We start from the raw sequence: 24,546 nt of genomic DNA on the forward strand, positions 1-24,546 counted from the left end.
TCCTGTAAATGTTACCTGCAACATATTTATCAACAGCTTTGGTTCAATAGCAGAAACTACAATGGTGAGTGGGACTGGTCATTGAAGCCATCTTGTGAAGGAGTGGGATGTCATGTAGAATAGTGATGCTCAGGATGTGGGGACATTTACTGAGTTATTAAGCTGCTAAAAAACTACCAGCTGAACAATAATAAAAAATAAAAGAACATAAAATAAATATAAAATAATTCTATAAAGAAATATATAAATTATGAAACTCGTCTATTGAGTCTAAATGCAACTCCGTAGGGACTGCACCATAATCTCTAGAGACTGTAACAGCAGCAAATATAGGTATGTGCAAACCTGCTTCCTCAGGTTATACTAGCACTGAAGAGACCAAAGAATTGCTGGAGCTCAGCTGTGGGGGTCCCTGCCAAGCACTCTGTATTTTGAGTGGGTTTTACACCACATGCTGAATTATTTGCTGCTGCAGATAATGGTCTTGTTTAACTTAGATAAATCTATGTGAATTGCAGCCACATCAGTAACTGAAGTGAATGCAAAACGTGAGTCAAACGACTAGAATATACAGCTATAAGAAGACTTAGGTATTTTGAGGCTAAATTGATTCCAGCTGACTAAAATATATATTTTGTCTGAATGCAATGGACGCACTCAGACAAAAAAGAAAAGACCAAAATGAAAATGTAGGTTTTAATTCTGATAAATATAAATACTTCAGTTTTTCAATTTAATATGAGATTTATATCTTTAAAATTGCTAAAATTTAAGATTAACAAAATGGAAATTAAAATTTTAGTCCCAATTAAAAAAAATTTTTAGTCTAGAAATTTAGTAACCTATTATCTTTTTTCAATATTTGCTATGAAAAATAAACAATATTTTAATGAGTGTATTTAAAAGATGCTGAGTTTTTAAACTTCCTCTTTTCAAAAAAATGAAAAAATAAAAGATCTGTTGTTTATTCAAGCATACATACAACTGATCCTGGAGGCTAATCCAGAGGGATATTTTTGATGACTTTGTTATAATAATGTGATAAACCCATAATAATTATCAGGTGCTCATATCTATGGCACTTTTGAAGAATCTGCAATGTAATTCCACAGCTCTGTTTTCCAATGATACACAGCATCCAGATCTTTCTGGATTTGCTGAAGAAAGAGGAATTAAAAGTGCTGTAGGAAATAAGGAAACAAAATCCTGTAGGAGTAAGATCTTGGTAACTAAAAACAAACTTTCTACCCACAAAAGGACTTGAAGTAAACCAAAGAACTGGGATTTTTTTTTAAATAAAATTGAATAGTTACTGCCTTGCAAGCCTTACATTAAGGAAGAGTGGATATGTAGCCTGACTTGTGGATTTTGTTCAGTATTAATTTAGATTCAATTGTAATTCATGCCATCATTTTAGAAACTGGTGCCTAAAGAATGTAGGAACACAAATTTTCTGCTCCTAAATATTTTTACTTAAAACCTCTCCTTGTTATTTTATGTTTTTTAGAGATAAAAGTCAAGTTATTGTTAGGCCAGATTGCTTTCTTAAATAGTATGTGAAAGACTCTTGTATTAATGACAAGCTGTAACATACAGAGCTATAAAATAAACAGATATGTTAATGTTTTAGAGAATGTTTTTGTAATACTTTAAAACCACCTTATAAGAAAACTAAAATCAAGTTTAAAATGGCAGGGAAAAAGCATGTCATGATGTAACATACTTATCAACAGACTTAATTTTCATTATTTGTGGAAAATGTCAATTGTTTTCCTATGTTTAAAGGATTCTGAGGAGATAGCTATTAATGTAGCCTTTTTACCCAGCCATGTCTGTTGATCCTAGTGTGTAGAGTCATCAGCATAGCATTAAGTAGCAAAACTTCTGCAAGTCACTAGCTTTACAAGATGGCATTCAATGAAAATATATTTGCACGACCTAATGCTGATTGCATTAATTAGACTCCTTCATTGCTTTGATTAAATCCCCTCATTGCATTCTATCTTCTATCAAATATGTTAATGTGCACCTTTCCAATGTTCATTAACACATTTTGCTGAAAACAGCCAAACATTCAGGTAGATGAAAACAAAGACTATTGGCATTCTTATTTTGCTTTGTTCATAGTATCTGCTGAAAGTGTGGAAAGATTTCTCTAAAATGTTGTTCAATGGTTTGGTATTGATTTTCTTAATGCTGTCACTTCTTTAATGACTATTGTGACTAGTTTGGGAGTCTGCTCTGAGAGGCAGGCATCAATTACTGTTCCATCTACTTTGCCTTTCTGAAATAGATATAATCTTGTGGTAAAACTGTTGGCATCCCTTGTGATAAATAACGAGTTTTGTTTGACTCCTAGGAATCATTTTCCCCTGTAAAATGCTCTTGATGGTTTTGACATAAAACTAAACGATTCATTTAAAAGCCTGGATTGCAAATTCAGTAGAGACACTCCTGTCTCAGAGGAGAGGAATGCTTAGTGAAATCATGTATATGTACTGAAGGGACATTATCAGAATATAACTTGGACAATCTACAGCAGTTCATTGGGAACTTGGGGGATGAAAACTTGTTTAGAGAACCTTTCAGTAGGAGAATTAACATGGCAAACAGGATTGCACTTCCAGATCTACTAAATTCAGTAAGCCAGGTTCTCAATAACATTAGTAGGAGTAGTTTCTGTTTGCTGATTGTGACAGACACCAGGATGAAATTCCTCCCTGTGTGAAAAGCCAGCATACTCTTCCGAAAGCTAAAACCTTTCATTCAGAAGTAAAATGGAATTTTGTGCTGGTTCAAATGGATGAATCCCACAGAGTGTTCCTGAGTTTTATTCCCAAAGAACTAGAGAAACAAAATGCATATGTATCAGTCATTCAGTATGATAAGGCACATATGGGACAGTATCACAATTGAAATTTTTTTCCTCCAAAATAAAAGACTTTCTTCCATGTTGGAATGATATATATTATACCAAAATGAAAATAGTAAAAACTGGCTGGAGTCAAGATGAAATCATAGGAAGTTTTCTTCATTGATTAGTCTTTAATTTAAGCCCAAAATTGCAAAGAAAAAGAAAAATATGTTCCTGAGTAACTTCACTGAATAAAGCAGTTATGCCAGTAATATCTGTATCTATTTTTGGAAGCATTCACACATGCAGCATTCAGCAGAAAATTCACTGTACAGCATGACTGCAGTTGAGTATCACAGATGAGTAATCTACATCAGCCTGGGCAGCGTCCCAAAGAATTCAGATGTTCGGTGTTGCTAATGACCAGGATTTTTTAGCTATCAGCTGTAGGAGAAGCTAAGAGCAGTTTGTACATTGACAAGCTAATTGTTAATTACAGAAATGACTAACTGTGAGGACATTATTATTGTAGTTATGCCCTATAATCAATGACTGACACTATGCACCAGATTCTTTGCTGGGGTAAATGTATCAAACTCCAGTTGTGTTTCGAGTACTTAAGTTAACAGAAAAAAATTAGATTCCATGGCTGTGGCTGGCTGCATGATACTATCTTCCAACTAGGAAAACCCTCCATAATTACAAATAAGCTTGTTAGATCCTGATTAATCACATGTACAGTTCTAACTGCATACCTTGCAAGGTTAGGTACATAGGTAACTTTTTTAGTAAGCCCTTCCTATGCTTGAAGAGCCAGCCAAGTCTGCCGTTTCCCTCAACATCCCAGCAATCAATGCCCTTGGAGGGGAAGATAGGAGGAAAGCTAAATCTAAGACAAACATCAGCTCAGAGACAGAAAGTAGCACTGAAGAGGGAGTGGGGCTCCCCTGCACTACCCCTGCTACAGCAGTGCCTGAGACCAAAGGGATTCAGAGCTTTGCTGAAGGTCTTGTCAGTGAATCTGAATTTGTATTTGCTGAAAGATTATTTCTATCTACATTCCTGTAACACAAACTAAGTATATCTGTGAACTGAGTCCATAAATCTTCAGATAAAGCTCCTAAAACTAATCAGATTAATATTCTTTTAGTATGTTTGTATTACTCTGATCTTATGGCTTGAGAACAGAGAAAAACTGTTTATCTGAGTTGCCTTGAGCTATCATTGGCATTGGTGTTGTGACTGAGATTGAATCTTCAGGTCCGCTGTCAGAAAGAATTTGCAGAGCAGGTGTACTCGTGGTTGTGTAGGAGTGCATTACTACAGTCCACCCACTCCTACCCTCAGGAACTTGAAAAATACACACTGTAGTCTGCCTCAGCTCCATGTTGTTCTACCATTCTCAAGAGAATTTTTCTTCAAAAGAGAGTTACAATGTTAGCACAGGAAAAGTAAATTCAAAATTCTGCACATGATCTGGTCTGACTGTAAAAACACATTCCCCTCAACTGCTAATACCACAAGCATAGGAAAGAAAAGTAATGCTGTGTATGTTACCTTTCCATTTTTATTTCTCATTAAAATATTTTTATATATGTGTAAAGCCCAGCAGACATAAACAAAGGTTTCTGTCATATTTTGCTTCTAAATACAAAGCTTGCAGAGGGAAAACATTTCCAAGTGTATCACTGTGATGGCTCTGGTGTATTTATGAAGAGACACATTGAAAAATATAGTGTAATACTATTGGCATTATTTATGACTTTGGTATAATATATAGCATCATATACAAGCTCTTCTATGAATTAAGATTTTTCAGACTGGTTTTTATTATCTAAATCGCCAGCTACTGAAGTTCATGAAAGCACTTTTTAAAAAGATATTTCTATCCAATTTACTGATTTGACTTATTTATGATTCTTATATCATGGGGAAAAGTTCCTCTGCTTTCCACAGACTTCATTATATATCTTATTACAAAGGAGTATTAAAAGTAGTCATACAACTAGTTGTAGCAATTTAATTCTCTCAGCAATAGCTGATGACAGTGTCAACCTTCTTTTCTGTAGAATTAAAATCAAGTGCTTTCCTAGATTTAGAACCAAAGCTGTCCCATATAAACTTATGACACTCTCAGTTTCTAAGACAGAAATAAGGGACGGTATGTTTATGGGTAGTGTATCCTCACAAGATATGATGAAATTTTATGAGCTCAGAACTGTGAGTAGCTGTTCTGTCTTTAAATGTCTGAAACAAGACCATCATAGAAAGTACAATGACTTGTGAAAACCAGATACTGGCTTTTGTAAGTATCTTTAATAAACATGCTATCCTTGAACCCTCTCTCAGGTCTGTCTTGCTCTGATGAGTAGACATTCCTGTTTTGTCTCACATCTACCCAACAGCAAAATGAAAATGAAAAAGAAAGAAAGAAAGAAATGTTGTGTCCTAATGAGATTGCAAAGCATTATCCTGTTAGGTTCAGAAACTGCATCAGTTTGTATGTCAGAAATATTCTGTCAGGGTGGCAGCACACCTCTCTGCCACCCTACTAAGTGAAGAGTGGGAAAGCTGAAGCTTGGAGGGGCTAGTTCCCAGAGTCTGCATATTGGGCAAGCTGCTTTCTGCAGTTCTAATCAGAGTGAAAATACTTCTCTACATTTCAAGTATGATATGTTCTTTAGACAATGCAGTTCAGTTACCTAACTAAACCCAGTTCAGCTCATACATTTTCCAAGTCAAAAGCACAGTTGATGTACTGTGGCTATTGCAAAGTAAACCTTAAATGAAAGGTTTGTATAATTGATAGAATTATATTGATAAATTATATTGATAAAATATTCCTTCAGATAATATAACCAATATAAATATTAAGAAATATTTTTCTTTTAGAGGAAGAGTACATGTGTTTCTAAGAGAGTGTTCACAAACAAATTACAAAATAGTAATTTCAGGTAAATATGCTATAAAAGCAAAGTAAGCTGGGGGAAATTAAGCATTTATTCACTGTCTTTAGGGGTTTGGGATAAAGAGAATAAGCATGCCTGTTCCCTCCAGAAAGTTTAGACCCTAAAAGCCCTTTTCACACTCCCCTTTAATAACCAGTCTTGACACAGTGTTAATGTTGGTTCTAAATGAACCTCTAAGTAATTGCTGCCTTTCCCAGTTGTGACTAGCAGACCACTGAGCAGAAGAATACAATTAGGCCAATTTTACTGGGATACAGAGAGGGAGGAGTAAATGAAGGAACATACAGAGAAAAGCATACAGTAGGCAGAAAAAGGAAACAAATAGTAAATAAGAAGTGCTGATTTAATTTCTTCCACACAATTTTGGCTTCATTGGAATTAGAAACTATTCATGAGTACATTAGACATAATCGATTTACATATTGGAATCAATTTATTTAAATTGGTATTTTCATAGAATCTTTGTTGAAATTATATATATCTAGCTGCAATGCTTTTTGACTTTCTAAGTACCTGAGTTAGTCTATATCATTTGAAAGAAGGTTATATTTAATATTGGAGGTTACAGTTAATATTCTTCTCATCACTGAAGGAGTTTTGATTTGAAAAATATACCAGTTGTGTTTGTTGGGTTTAACACAGTATTTTGACAATGTTATTTTCAAATGACAACCCTGATGTTCAAAAGGTAACGCAAATGTTTGCTGTAATGCTGGTGCTGTAGTAAGTCTAAGAGCATAAAGAAAGCTAAAGTGGGCTTCCAGTTTTGGTTCCTTAGTAACCTTTTTACATGGAATTTCTGTAGGACTACAGAGTGAACATTTTTTTGAGACAGCAGTGGAACGACTCACGTCTGGCTTACAGTGAATATCCTGATGATTCCCTGGATTTGGATCCCTCTATGTTGGACTCTATTTGGAAGCCAGATTTATTCTTTGCCAATGAGAAGGGAGCAAATTTCCATGATGTCACAACAGACAACAAGTTGCTGAGGATTTCTAAAACTGGAAAAGTGTTGTACAGTATCAGGTAAACCAGTTAACTTGATTTTTTTTGTCTTTATCCCTTTCTTTCCTCTGTTTTTTTCTGGATGCAATGTACATATTTAATTTTTCTTGCTGTCCCATGTGTACAACTGAAATGAGACTTAATCGTAGCAGAGTAGAAGGAAAAATTGCCTATGTTCCTTTGCTAAGCTTTTACTTTTTGCAAAATAGTCTCTAAGTGGCACAGTGGTGCTTCTTAGACTAGTTGAGAACTTGAGGCTGTCTGGAACTTTAATGGTATGCCTCAGCAATTCCCATTAGCGTTAGCTCAAGTCACTCTTACAAAGCGAGGAAATCAGCTCTTCAGTAGTCTGTGGGTTGCAATTTGAAAGTAAAGGGGAATAGTATTTTAAATGACTGCTCAACACTTTAAGTAAAAACATTCATGAAATGCAATAAAATTGCCATGCAAGTCGCTAGGCAATTGGATGTATTCATTCGCTTTAAAAAATAACTGGAATTATGGAAAGCATTTTTTAATGCTAAGTGCATTCAAGTGTGTGTCATGTGACTAGATTTAGGCTGAATTAGCAAACAGTGACAAAATATGATTTGATATGACCTGACGAAACAGGATATATGTAGAGAAATAGAAATGCATTTCACAGGCATAAACAGCAGCAAACAATCTGCAGTATTTATATGACATTTGGCTTACTGTGAGCCATTATTTGCTTAATACAGGTAGACAGAGATGAAAAATATTATATAATTGCTCTTACAATTGTTTACAATAATTTTCCACTTTTTGTTTATTCCTGGGAATGCTTCTTGGCTTTTGACTTTCCTGCATTGTGGAAACCAAACATGATAGTATTTGTTTAACAGGTTGTTTAGTGAATTTACTCATCTGTAAAGCAGATTAGAAGGCAGTTGTTTCTGATGGGGCATTCTGTTTGTGACTGCATATTCATTCAGGAATTATTATTGATCCAGGCTCAGGATAGTTGTGTTCTTTAGGATGTTAAATAAAAAAATATTAGCATATCACTTCCCTAATTTACATAGTTCTTTTGGAAATTCCTTGATAGGAGCCTAGTAATACTTGGGTGGATTAAACGGGGTGGAAAGCAAATGGTTACTGAGCAAGGTTTCAAATTGGTATACCTGAACAGTTTGACAATAGTAATAGGATACAAGGATGGAATCAGCACTAGCAGAGTGATAAATATACTGTCACTTACAAATATTTCCTGTTTCACTCTGAGAAAGAAATGAATGCATCTGTTTGTTTGAATGGCATCAGACACCATCTTATTGGAGGCAACAGTGCAGTTGGGTGTTGTTCTGAATGCAGATGGATAATTTTCCTGATATTTGCCCATGCAGCAAAAGTAATATTTTGAGCTGCCATATCACATTTGTAAAGTTTCCACACCTAAATGCAAATTAATTTGAAGCAGAGTAAGCAGTATTCCAATAGAGCAATAAGCAAAGTTCATTGTTTCTCATTTGTATCACACAGCAGTAACAGAGGCTTACCTGGCCTCTAACATACTTTTCCGGCACTTTACAGTGAAGAAATCTTTCCAGAGTTTGGAAACTTGAAGTCAGAAGTAATTAGAAAAAGTTGTCTTTATTCTCTAGATACTGGGCTAGATACATCTGTGTAATGTCAGTTGTTTGTATTTGTGCTATGTGAAAAGAAATGAGAATACTTTAGTGGCTGGTTTCGGTACATTGGGAATGTTCTACCGCTGCTATTTTCACTACTGCACCAATAGCGCTTCACCCGCCATCAGTATATTTAGCATTTAGTGTGCTGAAAGTGTTTCAAGCACTTCACAAACACATCTTAGATGCAGCAGTGTGGGCTGGTTTGTCATATTTCCAAATTTAATAAAATCAAGGTCAAGTTCATCTCGCATACATACAAACCATTCTCTGCATAAAATGAGTTGAGAACAGCTCCTGGTAATTAATGGGTGAGAGGCAAGGTGTGTGTATTATATGACTGTGGTATCCCTCTTCCCTCTATCCTGCACTAAAAACATGGAAATGTGATGTGCAGGAGGCTCAACTGGCTTATGCTGTTAAATGCTCTCAGAGGCCTAACCTGCCCTTACTGAAGAGAATTTGGAAGAGCACCTGGAACAACAACTCATGGTCCATATTTTACTAAACCAAGACATTTGGTGTAGGGTATGGGTGCTCAGATATGTCATGAAAGAGTGAGTGAAGGTCTGACCTGTATATTACCTCCACTGCAGTGCTTGGCTCTGGGAATTATCTCACCCTGTGGTAAGCATGAAGCTCTTCATCCTTCTCTCAGTGAGGGATAAGCCATGCTGCATTTGCTGGTGATGGTATGCATGATGTAGATTTCCATAGACTGACATACAATAATTAGTTATGATGCTCATGCTTTCAGATTCCTACATCTATATTTATTTTTCTTGGTGCTTTTACAGAAAAGAGAGTTGATTGTTGATGTACCCACCTATGAATCATATAAGTTTCGAAATCCAATCCCATTTTTAGATGTTTGCTGCATGCTCAAATTGCTACCTTGATATTTGTTTTGACCTCAGGTAGCATGTTACACAGACCCTCAGGCTCCATATTTGGATAACTTTGGGTCCTTCAGGGAGAACTAAAACCTTATGGAGGGAACCCTGCACTACTCAATACTGCAAATATATGCTATTGCCACTAGAGATGTAGCAACAGCTCCTAGGGGCACATATATTTTGAGAAGTCAGCAGTTACAGCAAAGTTATATTCAGCAAACAACTTCACTTTAGTCAAGATCAGTCTCAGTTGTACCCTTTGAGCTGCAAAAAAAATTGCTGCAACTTTTATTTTAAAGCACTCTGCAGAGAGCAGTCAATAAAAAGGGTTTATAATAGCAACATTCAATAAAATTAGTTTATGTCTATTCTGTAGGCTGAAAAAACAATGAGAGTTAAAATCATAACCTACATGATGTCACCCCCTAGATACTTGTGACTCATCCACTCCCAATCCTTCACTGTTCTCTGCATGGACTGGATTTTTGGAGGGGGTTCTTCACTTGGAAAGCATGGCAGAACTGTGTGATGGTAACAAGAATCATGTTCCAGGCACTCACATTCTGTATGACACCTGTATTTTGCATTGCATACACCACTGCAGTGGTTTTATATTCTGTGGACAAGGATCAGTATCTTTGTCGCAGTGAGGGCATCAGGAAAGTGCTAATCAAACTCACAGGAGACTTCACATTCTCTCCGAGCTGGCCATTTGTGCTACCTGTTTCTCACAAACTCATTTCAGGCTGCCAGCCAGCTCAGAATATTAGCATCTGCCTAAAAGCTTATTTTAGCAAAGTAATAGAAAGCAGTTTTATTTAACATTTGAGGGAGCTTTTTCTACATTAATTGCCTCCTCCTTTTAATATTTTCAGTGCCTTTCAGCCATATGAACTTGATTCAGAAGATGATATAATTCAACTGTAATATTGATCCATGGCATTGAACCTAGAATATATTGGTCAGGAAGGTAAAGGCATTGGAACTGTACTCTTTATTTTTTATTTTTTTTCAGCAGCTGCTCCAGAAAACACTCCCAGTTGCCTGATAAGGTGGTAGAGCTGTGCTTTGAGTTGTGGTGACAGTGCATTTAGCCAGAAATAGTTACAAAGTAGATTACTAAATATTTTTAAAATATGAGAAGGTTTTAGAATGTGTTGCATAATTTGACAAGAGAGTCACTTGGAATTCTAGGGATGAGATTTGTGCATGTTCACAAATTATGTTTCTTCCCCTATTTTTGCTATTCCTGTTCAAAGACCAATGAATGACCTAGGAAGAATTTCCTCAAGTCTTTCAAAATACCTGTTTTTCTGTCTTTGTCTTCACAGTGCCAGAAATATGAGTTATGTAGACAGTTAGTTCCTCACGGTTTCAACTATTGACCTAGATTTAATTGTAAATTTTATTATGGACAAAGGCAGGGTGTCTACTAGAGAGCACTGCTGTGCTGTAGGGCATGAAGAAATGGAGAAAGTTCAAGCTATTGGATTGCTCTATTTGTGCATCTGTTCTAGGGATGATTACTACCCCCTGCATTCAGCAACAAGTAGCTGACAGGGTGAGTTGGCACATCCAAAAGCCCTCACCTGCTTATGCAAGCAAAGAAGAGTGTCTGTGAAAACAGTGTATTTATTTGCAATGCTGCCTCCCATGCCAGCTGCCTTACTCAGGAGTTTCCAAAATTGACTCTTAGTGTGGCCATAGTGCTGACTGACAGCACACTGAATCAACTCCCTCCTGCACCCCCACAACCCCCCACACTATTTTGGGTTATATTAGGATCTATGACTACCATGTCCCTCATGTATCAGAAGTCATCTATAGCACTTTTATAATTCAGCTTTTCTGAGTGAAACTTCTCTGTTTTGGAGTCTCTGCTGTACTTGTGTTCTTTGCCCTGTGGGAAAGAAAAGCAGATTAAGGAAATATGTAGGTAGCACTGTTAGTCCCTCTGCAACAGACTGGTTATATGGCAAAAAGTTCACTATCCTTCTGAAATATATTATTTTTAATAAGATCAGATCTTAGATTTTTTGCATGGCTACTACAGAATATGTGGCCACGTTACAGTGAAATCAGGCGTAGATTTTCCAAAACAATTTTGGGGTACAGACTTTATCAACTATATGATAATGAAGATCCATTTATACCTGTTGTGCGTAAATCATCCATGTCATGGCAGTCTAGCCTAGCAGAGTGGTAAGAAATGTTATGTTCTACAGCTCTGTGTGCATTCTGTGCTTTAATTTGATGACTTCAATTTTATTTTACAATCCAATGTTGGGATTTAAGAGGATTTGGACTTTACTAGCAGCATTGTCTTTCCATGTGACAGATTAGCAGAGGTGGGAGCAGAGGGACGTTTATCACGATTGCCATGGCTGTTTACTATGTAGGAGCACCACTCTCTGACCTCACACAATCATATTTATTACCTCAGGTCCTATCAGAAAAATACTGGTATTGATAAGGTGGGGATTTTCCCTTGGAAGTTAATGTCAGTCATCACAGGGACATTTTCCTAGAAAATTTTTTAGCTCTCACATTGGTAAAGCTGGACACTGTCCCATGCAAACTACCCTCACTTTCCAAAGGATAAAATGTCTTCAGATAAGTCAAAGTAAATTTTCGACATTTAAAACAAAGCAAAACATAGAAAAATAATCAATGCAGAAATAATATCTGAAATAGAGAACATATCTAAAAAAATGTGGGGTTTGACAGCTATTACATACTGTAGGCAGAGCCCTTACAGTGCTACATTCACTGAACTTTATTATACTGCACCATGCTACTGGGACAGAGTGACTTCCCAAATTGTAGCTGTATGCTATGTGAATCCAGTGAATTTGACAAATTTGTCTTCCCATGGGCATGATTACAACTTAAACAATGGTTTCAGAGGCTAAAAAATTGTAGTCTTTTGTGGTATAAGCAGCCATTCTAGTTATGACTGAACCCAATGTCCTCGGATTATCATTAGCTGCCTGTGTTTCACACTTTCTTTTGCTTACCTTCTTACCCTTACTCCTGCCTTTCCTTGCAGTCCTTCTCATTGTTTGGGATGCTTTCATAACACTCAAATGCATCACCCACTCCCTTCTTTATCATTCCCTCCCAATCTACAAATTCAGTCTGAGGGTTTCCAATACCCTTACTTTCCTGTTGTAACTAAAGTGCTTGGTTTGCATAACGAATAATATAATCTACTAAATAAATAATAAAGCCTAATGTGAGCACTTTGCTATGCAACTAACACAGCTATTGTCAAAATCCCATTGATCATACCGCTTAAGGAAAGAATAATTTACATTTTAATGACACAAAATTAGTTGCTTTTTCACTTCATAAGGCATTTAAAGCAAAGTAGGGATATGGACATTGTGTCTGAGCATGTACTGACTCACTTCTTCCTCTAATGCCATGCGCATCTCCAGCTGACACACTAGAGCACTGGAGGTGAGGTAAATAAAAGCACAAGAGGAAAACTGCTTCGACTGAAAGGCAATGCTGCCAAGAGAATAAATGGCTCTGAACTGATCATAAGTTAGTTCAAAGTGGAAGTTTTAAAGTTTACAGCAATATATACCTTGAATTTCTAGAACAATATTTTAACAGAAATGGACACACACAATAGATACCATTAAGTGAACTTTGATTATTTATGAAAGGGATGAGATGATGTGACTATGGGTGATAGCAGATGATGAGATTTCATGGCCTAAGATGTTACTTCTATAGCCTTATACTCCTGTGTCTCAAAAAACAGAGAAAGGCCTTGTTCTAAGAAAAAAAACTGAGAAAAGCTGCTGGAGACCAGTTTGTACAAGTAAAGTTGTTCTTGGCTGGCAAGATCAAAAAATATTGGCAGGTGTTTACTTTTGGATGTCTATGCCAAGGGGACAGTTGCATAGCCAAGACACGTGTATGTAGCAGTTCTCCTTATGGGTAATGGCAATGCATGTCTTTGATTGTTGGTCATCAATCACTTAATTTACCCACTGAACTTGCACTGAAGCAGTTAAAGGTTAGGAGTAAAATGATGTAGGTGCAGGAACCCTTCTTAAATGGTACAAAAAAAGCATGTTTTCCTAGAGCACAGTACCTGGGATGAAGGTCTTGCCAATTGCATTGCAATATATGGCTTAGAACAAAGATGTCATCGTGCCAGGAGGAAAACAACACCGTACTAAACACACACCGCTGAATGAAAGTGACAGATAGAAAATGACAGAGGAGAAAGGAGAGATGAAATACTGTTGCTCATGGAAAGGAAACAGGTGGTTACAAAATTTAACTGTTACACAAAATCATCCTTGAATTTAATTTCATAGATTTGTTTGAGCAATAATTGGAAAATCATTTGCTGGCAGCTCATGTGCTGGCATTGTGTATCTGCAGACAATGATTGCATTACAATGAGAAGTGGGATGCCTGTAATGAGAAATCCACCAGCCTGCTCTGTGCCAGCTCCTGTGTTGTTAAGCAGTACATGAAGCAAAACAAAGCACTGGAGGGAGCGAGAACATGCTCAGAAACAGCAGTACGTGAAACTCCAGCCTACATCTCACATTTTGCCACAGCAGAGAAAGCTTCACGTCTCCTCCAAGTTTGACTTCAGCCCATTCCCATGTGACAGAAATGAAGCTGCAGAACATGACAAATATTTGAGAGGAATTCTAGAGTCCTCAAAAATAAGGGAAAAAGCCATCAGTTTCACTGTTCCATTTAAGAGGACAAAGCCTGTAGAGTGTGAAAATTACAAGAATTGACATTCAAAATGATGAGTCAGGTCCCTGAAAAAATAATGAGACGGACTACAAAATGAAAAGCCCTTTAAAAGAAGAATGCCACTGGGAATTAATTTTTTTGGCCTTCTGATATATTAACAGTGTGTGTGTCCTTCTTTCAGGCACAGATCACTCAAGAGAGGGGGTTGGGAGGAATATAAGGAGATTTTAGATTCTCCTCCCTGTTTCAGTGCCGCTAGCCTGAATGGCATTTGCTCCTGTGTCATGCGATGCTGTCATGGTTGCTGTGCAACTTCATCTCCCCTGCCAGTTTAATGGGGAACTTTGTCTGCTTGTGCTTAGGTAATATTTTAACGTTATTTCAGCAGCTACAAGGATCAGAATTTAATCTTCCAAAGAAAAAAATGTACCACTAAAAATATTTTTACCTTTATTGTCAGCTTGGAGCTTTTAAGGAAAATAGCAAAAACCTTGTAATTTATGATAGCATCTTTAGACTTACTGAAAAAAAAATTCCACTTGTCTAGCTAAACCCAACACTGTGGGCTTTGCACAGGTAAAAGACTTTTCATAGCCAATGCTAGCAGTGACCATGCATGTGTTACTTGAGTTCTGGTATTTGCAGCATTAAATCTTAGATTGTGAAGTCTCGTGTCCCAACAGCTGAGGTGCAGATGGGCGTAGCGTGAAAGAATGAAAGGATAAGAATAGAAACAAAATTTTATTTTTGACACCATGCCTACTCATGGTGAAGCATTTGTTGCTTTTTATGCTTGTGAGGAGATGATCATGATTATTTATTTTTTTTTTGGACAGAAGGGGTATGTACCCTTATCTCCAGGACTATTTAAATTCCCAACAGCATTTCTGTACTTAATAGAACTCATCCTAGTCATTTATCATTCGAAAAAACTCTGTGAGGAGGCTGTTGTTCTGTAGCCCACTCACAGACAACCACTCCTGCAGGGTAACTAATGAAAAGGATATTCCCCTGTCATCAAATATCTCATATTGTGATCCACAGGGTCTTTCTGTTTCAGGATTGTTGTCCTCCTCTGGAGCAAGATGTCACTTAAATCAAGGGAAGTTATGGATGTGTTGCAACAATCAGGCTCAGGAATTATAGCTGCTTGTAAAGAAGTGGGTTATAATACAGTTTAATGGTTGCTGAGGATTAGGCAATACATCAAATCTCAGTTAAAATTACATACTCTCTTAAATGCATAAAAAAAATTTCTCATATTTTGTAACGTGTAAACCCAACTCCCTAAGGGTTGAACACAATACTAGTAGTTATTTTCATCAGGTTTGGATTGCAGACCACTCACAAGCAGTCTATGTTATACTCTGAAACATTTTTATAGTGTTGTGAGATATCAGAGAAGTGGTGTGATGGTGGTGAGCCCCAGCATTCAAAGCCTCCAAGTGAAAGAATGAGATTGGAAATGATCTTGAGAATAATCTATTTACAAATATTTCATTCCTATTGATTTTTAAACATTTTTTTGTGCTTTTAATTAAAGATCCTTACCCTCCACTGATGGTGCTGCTTTGGGGATTAGTTGTCAAAGAGCAGGCTGGCCTCAACACTTAATACCCTGAAGAGTGGTGGGAATGGAATTTGACATGACTGATCAACAGAAAATGGAGGAGGGAAGCGTATGAGGACAGACAGGATGCAAAGGAAGGAGTCTGGGCTGTGTGTCATGTGGGTGTCTCCAGGAGAGGTGTAGGGTAGATGGGCAGGCATAAGAAGAGGTGGGGAAAGTATGTCCAGGGCTGGAGAAACAACAGGACAAAGGCAGGAATGAGTGGAGGATGAATAGCACAGTATCTCAGCACCACTACTGAGCTCAGGTCTTGATTGCACTGCACATAAATACCACTGAGCCCCCTTGGCTACACATGTGTCACCCTCTCCACTGCCTTTTCCTCAGAGGATGATGGCTGGCTACAGCAGCTACATCTAGGGCAGGGGCAGTGCCTGTGCTGAATTCTGCTGCTGGCATGTCTGAGGGCATGTCTGCTCACACCAGGAGAAAACACTGGTGCTGCAAAATGATGTGTTAACATGTTAAAGATCACCAGCATGAAGGTTTCTGATTAATAACATGTTGCCAGACTATTAATTTTTTCGCCACAGATGCCTTATTCTGGCTTCTGTGACAAAGGAGGCCACAGCCTTCCTCCTAGCAGAAGTGGGGAATGCAGACTTCTGAGTGATGCTGTAAGAGGGTTTCTGGGGTGACCAGAAATTAAAGATGTTGAGCTGGGGTGGGATGAGAGAAAAACCCACAACCCAAGTCTTAGTGATTTCTTAGGACATTAGAGTGAAACCAGGGGATGAAAGAGGGGAGATTGAATGTAATACTGAGCAAAGAAATCCCTGCAGCAGTCCCTGCTGCATTTTGAAGGCATTTAAGGCATCAGCAGATGCTGCTTAGAAGGACTAGCATAGTGTATGAGGGAATCCTCAAGAAGATGGTCCAAAGCTTAAGACAGGCAATGCTGCCCTGAAGTATGTGGATTACAGCTCTCTCTCTGCTACAGCATTGCTCAGAAATATTGATTTACTTATTTATTATTTTTGTCACAGTCATGGCTAATAATTCATCTTTGTTTTCTGGCTCTGATTCTGCGTTTTGCTCTGTTCATACTCTATTTGCACTATTGCAGGGTTTGATTCTTCCTTGGCTGTGGGGTGGGTGTGGGAGCAGGGAGGGAAAGAAGAGAGCAGCTTTGCATCTCCTCTGAGGCAGCTTGCTGGCTCTGGCATTGTGCCTGGCGTGTTGAGGCACTGGAGACGTGACTCTCTCCTGCTCCCTTATGAGACCTGTCTGCTCAGCTGGAAAACATAACTTACCCAGCCACAGAGCCTTCCCTGTACCAGCTGTGTGACCAGAGTCTGGCTAGCAAGGGGTAAAGGGTACTCAGGTAACTGAAGACAAAATCAAGTCCTTTATCAATTTCTTTGCCTTTCAGCTTTACAGATGGTTCATAAAGCACTTCCCATCGGTGTTTTATGGTCTACGTCACCAAATCTGTCGTTTATGCATCTCAAATGCCCTGGTGGTGGGGTGCCTGAAAAGTAAAATATTTGTTCTGTAGCAGTTTATTCCATTTAATTAACTATGAAAGTATTCATCAGTGTAATTCCCCATTAAATTTGCTCTTTGCACCAAATCTCCAGGGGCCATTCTTGAATTTGCCAAGTGTGAGACATTTATATTGCTGAAACATTTTCTGTCAATGCCATTGTTATTATCAGTAATGTGGGTAACTCTGTCTACCTAATGCTATCCATTTCTGATCCTGTGTCCTTGTAAATGTAAATATATGAGTAGTGACATGGCACCTGGGGCTGGAAACATATGCAGGATCATGTTTTTACTGTAAAAGAGTCAACTGCTCTAAATTGACCCACCCCAATGGACTTCAGTGGATCTGTTCCAGACTCCAGAAGCTGAACATTTAGCATGTAGTAATCTTGTGGAAAATCAATGGCTCTGTGGATGACATCAGGCTATAAGCATTTATTTCAACACTTGCATTACTCCTAGTAATAGGGATTACAGAGGCAAAGATGTTAACTATGAATGGCTACTCTGCTGAGAAGAACAAGAAGAGGTAAAGCTATAAGGGCATGATCTCTTGAACTAGCTTCAATACAGTGAATAGAAATAGTTTTCTATTTATCAAGGTGAGAGGAGTATATTTTAGTCTACTTGAAAGACACCAATCATTAGGAAGAGAAAGTAGAGATGTCAGACTTTGTGTGGACCTACATAATGAGCATTTTCTCATCTCACCTCCAGGGGGAAAAAAATTTAAAAATATACACCTGCCTAGTATCAGTGGATAGACCAATTTTCCCCTTTGAGGCTTGAAAGCTGCAGCTGGATGAATTTTCTTTCTCATTAATTTGATATTAAAGCAACAAGAGACCTTCCTGACCATGTATGTCATCAAACCCCAAAATTATCTGAATTTTTTGGGTGTAGAAAAGGATGATGGGGAAAGGAAACAAAGTCAACGTGCAGTCCACACCTGACAGTCAGTAAAATCTGAGAAGTGAATAGGCCATGCATACTTCAATGAATACAAACAAATGATATATTGACAAAGGCTGCATTTGCATAAAGGCAAGCTTGAAAAGGACTTAAAACATCTAAGCCATTTAGAAGATGACTGAAAAGAAGGAAGAGAGTTTGATACAGCAACATTTCAGAAAAAAAGGCAGAAGCAGTGTTTAGTTTATGCTGGGGATTAGCAATTTAATTAGCTCAATCTTTAATGCAGGAAAATACCTAGTTAAAATGAGACTAGTTAACATTTGCAGGGCACTTGAAATATTTAAGTGAGGAAAGGACAGATTTTCATTGACATTTATGTGTCTACTAGATATGCTTTTTTTCTCTAGATAACAATTTTTTTAATAGCTTATGCTATTTGCTTCCAAAAATTAAACAGGCATTTATTTATTACGGTGCTGTTAACAGAAATGCTGGTGACTTTTCTTCATCTCAGTGACCCTCACTGTCACATACAACTGATCCCTAATTTCCTGATATTATTGTCTTGTTCACTGAAGACTGTGCCAAGATGTAAATAAAATGACTTTCTCTAGGCAGCCCACAAGTAATAAACAGCAGTGATGTTAAATGTGATCCTTGATCAGGCTGAGACAATTTTGATCTCCGTTGCATCTTTTTGTCATAGTGATTTTGTGGCAGGACAGTAGGGCTAGAAGCCCTGGGTCAGGCCATATCCAAAATTTCACATGAAGGAATAGACTGAAAGAACTTGAATCAGCTGTACGTGGTAATAATGACAAAATCACCATGAGAGACAGAACTAAGTCAAGTATTTAGCCATAGAGATCACATTTGTCTGTGGGACAACATACTTTCAAGGTTATACTTGCAAGCAGCTGGCCCATGGATTCACTGACAATTGAAAATTTATTCTCATCTTACTGTGTTAATGTTTCAGTGTGCCTTCATATCAGACAATGTAGGCACAGAGGGAGCTTTTTCTAATTTGCTTTCTTTGTGTCAACATGTTTTGTTTGTGCTGAAGATAATCTGAAATAAAAATGTACTTTTAAAATATGATTTTAAAAAAAAGCCCTAGCAATTCTTCTGTTTTTCAAAGCAGCTCGTTGTTTGTAATTATGTCATCCCACTATCTTGGTTTGTTTAAAATGGTTGCTTCTCTTCACACACAAAAAAGGAAAAGAAATAAAGCAGAGAAGTGTTGAAACAGATTTCTATCAAATGTGAAAAGGTAAAATCAACTTAAAAAAAAGCAGAGAGAACCAAACAATCATGTATTCCCATTCAAGTAAACTTTTGCTTTTTCTGGGACAATAACAACTGAAAAATTAAAAGAGAAATATATTTTGTATGATTATGTTCCTTTAGGCTTACTTTCTTCTATCTGCACTCCTTTAATGCAATGCGATTCTAGCTTTTACTGTATGATGTTTTTTTCTTTCTTTTAGTGGCTATGCAGTAAGAATGAAGCTTTGAAAATGGGACTCATACACAAGAAAAGCACTCTGTTAAAAAAACCCATGGTGGTTGTTTCCTTCTTTTACTTTTCCAAAAAAAGCTTAAAAATGTGTGTCCCATGATCAGTCATTTCAGATTTTGGATTATTTGGTTCAGTATTGTACATAAAACATTCACTGGTGCATTAGTGGAGAGCATGTCTTGCTACCTCTGTCTGTGTTCTGCTCAGCCAGAGCAGGCCATGAGTGCCTGGGTTGCTTACACACTGTCTTCACAGCTCTTTTGTGCTTAAAATCCCAGAGGAGAGATGTGCCAGGCCTCTGAGGTATTAAGATTTGGTCTTGATCATTTAAACTCTAAATATGGGCTTTAGATAAAACCTGTAGATGTCTAACATTAGCTTCTTTTTTTCTTGTGTTTTTTTTTTTTTTTTTACCTCTGATTTTAGGCTTACTTTAACCTTATCCTGTCCCATGGACTTGAAGAACTTTCCTATGGATGTACAGACATGTACAATGCAGCTAGAGAGCTGTGAGTGCCCAATTGCTTTATATATCAAGTAACAAGATTTTACCCTAATGTTCAGTGGTTCGATTGTATCTACATTGTGACATTTATGTGGTGAGACTCAATATTCCTCTTTTGTAAGGGAAAATCATGAAGGAAAAGTGATATTACTGTTCATCACCATAACGTGCAAGTCCCCTGTCTCTGTATTATTCCTGAGCCCTTCCCGTTCCCCTTCCTGGGTTACATCCTCTCACCAATCAGGTCTGCATCACTTCCAGGGATAACCACAGCAGTGCTGTGTGGGAAATTATAAATTCTCAGGAGAGTAAGAGCAACTAGTACATAAGCAGGGATTCACTATGTCCAGTTGAGTTAGGCTGTGGTCTTTTTGAAAAATGGAAGCAACATACATGATGAAGCAGAGGTCCTATTAATATACTTCAGCTGGTAAGCTGAACACAGCCAAGGCATGGACTGCCAGCTCACACCCATCCATACTGTATAGTTGCCAGCACACAGTGCAGCAATGTTCCAACCTGACCAGTTAACCATCAGACAAAACCAGGAGTGAATTAGATAGTGTCATGTGCCAGTGATCATTCCCAATATTCAGTAGGGACTAGGCCACCTTGGGTTTTTTGTAGGGATAGGAGAAAGGGTTTAGCTGTATAGGTATGAGTTGTGGGCTACCACCTGCCTTTATGCTCAGAGAATCATAGAATCATAGACTGGTTTAGGTTAGAAGGGACCTTGAAGATCATCTAGTTCCAACACCCCCACCATGGGCAGGAACACTGGACCACATTACTCAAAACCTCATCCAGCCTGACCTTGAACACTACCAGGAATGGAGCATCCACAGCTTCTCTGGACAACCTCTTCCAGTCTCTCATGACACTCACAGTAAATATTTTTTCCCAGTGTCTAATCTAAACCTACTCTCAAGTCTGAAGCCATTCCCCCTTGTCCTGTCACTACATGCCCTTGAAAATTCACTCTCCAACTCTCCTGTGGACTCCTTTAAGACACTGGCAGTCTGCTATTAGGTCTCCCCACAGCCTTCTCTTCTTCAGGCTGTACAACCCCAGCTCTCTCACCCTGTCCTCATAGTAGAGGTACTCTAACACTCTAATCATCTTTGTGGCTCTCCTCTGGACTCATTACAACAGGACTATGTGTTTCTCATGTTGGAGGCCCCAGAGTTGGGCATGTTACTCCAGGTGGGATTTCACAAGAGCGGAGTAGAAGGGGACAGTCCCTGCTTTCAACCTGCTGGTCACACTATTTTTGATGCAGCCTAGGGTATGGTTTGCTTTCTGGACTGCGAGCACACACCAGGTCATGTCCAGCCTCTCATCTACCAGCAGCCCCAGGTCCTTCTCCCTGAGGCTGCTCTCAACCCATTTTCTGCCCAGCTTGTATTTGTGGTTTGGATTGCCCTGACTCATGTGCAGAACCTTGCATTTGACCTTGTTGAACTTCATGAGATTCACACAGCCTATTTAATTTGCCCATGAAGATGCAGCATTGCAGTCAAAAAGACACTTCAGTGAATCAAGGCCTCTCTTTCCCCTCCACACTCTCAGTGCAAGGTTCACAGATCTACAGAAGTTGCAGTTTCCTTTTCAATAAGGGGCCAGCATTCTGCAGTATAGAAATCCTGGTTTCCTTGGTGCATGCCAACTCCATCATCAAAGAATGATTAAAATAAAGCAAAATGCAGACTCATGCATAGACACAGAGAAACATCATTTCAGGTGTAAACAGCATCTTGTGTGGGCCAGCAAAATTACTTTTTAGTGACAAACCAGGGCAGCATTTCTGAACAAAATTATGCTTACTTGTTGCTTTTAATAGAATAATAGTGCAGTAATAGCAACTGGCAACTAACAAGAATAGTGCTGTTGTTAATTGGACAGTTTCAAACAAAGTTTCAAACTTCATACATAACTGAGATAACATGTATTGCAATCAAAGACCTGCTTCTCAGACATAATTTAATTTGCTTGTGATGTTTTCCAGTCAGCTACTATCTAATTAACTCTGATTTCTTTATTGCAGTCGGCTACACTATGAATGATCTGATATTTGAGTGGCTAAGTGATGGACCTGTGCAAGTTGCAGAGGGTTTAACATTGCCACAGTTTATTTTGAAAGAAGACAAAGAACTTGGGTATTGCACAAAACATTACAACACTGGTGAGCATTATTCTAATTTTTTCTGCCAATTTCTCCAATGTTATCTACTGTCAATTTGTAAAGGGAAAATATGGGTAAAATGAAAAATAATAATTTGAACTTAAAATTTGGTTTCGTCCCACTTATTTTTAAATCCAAAAAAGATTGAAATTTTCTCCATTTATTTTTGTTTGAAGGATTTTGTTTCCAAATTTATTTAAAAGTATTCTTATTCTATGCATATTTTAACATCCTTAAAATCATTAAGGAATTTAAAGTTCTTGAAAAATGATAAAAAATCTAGTGGTTTTGATACTTTTAAAATAAAACTTTTAAACCAAACTGACTCCTTTATAAAATATAGATTCATCACTTTGAAACTACTGATTTTTCTGAACCTGATTTATTTCTCCAGCATATCAAATTGCCAATGAGGAAAAATATCAAATTTTCACCAGCTTTTATGTGTGGTCTAATTTATGATATGTAGCATTTAAAAGGACAGTGTTTTCTCTGCTGATCTGAATAGTGTATAGACATGAAATGTTGGGAAATTAAATGGTTTTTTAGTACTCTGAATTTTTTTCTAGCATTTGCTATTTTGTAGTTTCAAATGCTGTGTTTTCTATATTTAGCTTTACAAAGAAGAGAAAACTCTGTTAAATTGTTGATTTAGCTGCTTGGAGTTTATTTAATAGGGACAGCATTTAGAGAACAGTTTGCTGGGTGCTTGCTGGGATTAGATATAATCCCTATCATCTAAAATAGCTTTTTCATCATTTCAGTCTAAGAGCTGATCTGGTTGCATCAAACACATTTGTTTCACTCTGAAATAACACAATGTGAGAGGTTCTGCCTCTGCCAAAAATAAAGTCGCATTTATTTCTTATTAAAAGAAAATTATTCTTTTTAATTCCTATAAACACAGCTTCTCATTTTGGAGCCCAAAGTATCAAGGAAGACTTTGTGATTGGCACCCCCATACTGTCTTCTCTGTAGTATGTTGCTTTAGATTTGGTGTGAAATTAAAATGTGGATAAAGTCTGTTACTCACTGTCCAGGCTGTGCCACAAGAGTCTGGAGATACTTTGACAGGTTGGACTACTCTCATGCCATGGCTGCCAAATGTGGCCACCACACCCCCTTCCAGTTCCCTTCTGTATGGGCAGACTGAGCAGGAACAGTCACTGCCCAGGTCTCAGTAGCTCCCTTTAGAGTCACAGGTCCAGTCACTCATTTTAGAACTTCTGTCCTGTCAAAAGTTACTATTCAGTTCATCTCGCCTCCACTCTTTGCCAAACAGCCTCTACATTCTCCTTTGTGCTGACACTTGCACCCCACAGTTCAGCATTCTAGACTAGCAGAAAAATATGCACACATCACAAAACGGAGCAAACAATCTAATTTCCTCTGAAAGGTTGTACGAGGGACAGTGTATCTTCATGCATTTGACCAATCAACACAAAAGGGGTCCTTAGAATCCATTAGTATGACACTTCAGGAATGACAGGCTTCCTTGTAGTCTGCTTTGAGTGAAAGCCCTCATAGTACCTAAACCACAGTAATTTTGAGAGCAGCACAGAGTGATTGTATTTGTAGCTGATGAGCTGCTGCGGCTGAGGTGTCTGCAGCCCCCACTGCACGATTAGCTCCACTGTCATACAATCCAAAACTTATATCCTCCAAGACCCCTGTGAAACAGCTGGAGAATCACTCACCTCCCACAAAATATTGTTGTAGGCAAAATTCAAAGTAGACTTTGAGTCTTTGCTGAAGGACATAATCCACAGACACAGGAAAATGATGGTGGATGTTGGTGGATTCACCATCCCTGGAGGTTTTCAAGATGAGACTGGATGTGGCACTTAGTGCCATGGTCTAGTAACGATGGGAGGGCTGAACTCAATGATCTTTGAGGTCTTTTCCAACCTGGTTGATTCTATGATTCTATGATGAGCAGAATGAGAAGGGGTGTGGCCCACCACAGGACTGTAAAACTAGTAGTTTACAATTTGTCTTTTCAAACACAGTTGCTTAATCTCATGTCATTAAAAGACCAAAATGCTGTCTTCTTTTAACACTACACATCATATTTGATTTAAGTAAAATTCTGAGAAAAGAAGCATTCCATTATATTTTCTGGAGATGAATCCTGCTAATATTAATTTTCTCAGTTAATGTGAAGAACTGGGCACAGTCTGCTTGAGGGATT

The 24,546-nt window shown here is 37.9% G+C and overlaps 1 protein-coding gene across 1 annotated transcript in view; it reads left to right on the top strand.

Annotated features, from left to right (window-relative positions):
• Positions 1 to 24,546, top strand: part of LOC103803574 (glycine receptor subunit alpha-2) — a gene marked incomplete at its 3' end in the record, with an annotated part of 24,933 nt that continues 387 nt past the window's right edge. Inside the window, exons 1-4 of the mRNA XM_009076141.1 lie at positions 1 to 64; positions 6,629 to 6,852; positions 20,095 to 20,177; positions 22,218 to 22,355. Coding sequence (XP_009074389.1) covers positions 62 to 64; positions 6,629 to 6,852; positions 20,095 to 20,177; positions 22,218 to 22,355 — 448 coding nt within the window. The remainder of the gene's footprint in view (positions 65 to 6,628; positions 6,853 to 20,094; positions 20,178 to 22,217; positions 22,356 to 24,546) is intronic.

Source organism: Acanthisitta chloris, unplaced genomic scaffold (genome assembly GCF_000695815.1).
Source record: "Acanthisitta chloris isolate BGI_N310 unplaced genomic scaffold, ASM69581v1 scaffold8566, whole genome shotgun sequence".
In the NCBI taxonomy this organism is placed as follows: Eukaryota; Metazoa; Chordata; class Aves; order Passeriformes; family Acanthisittidae; genus Acanthisitta; species Acanthisitta chloris.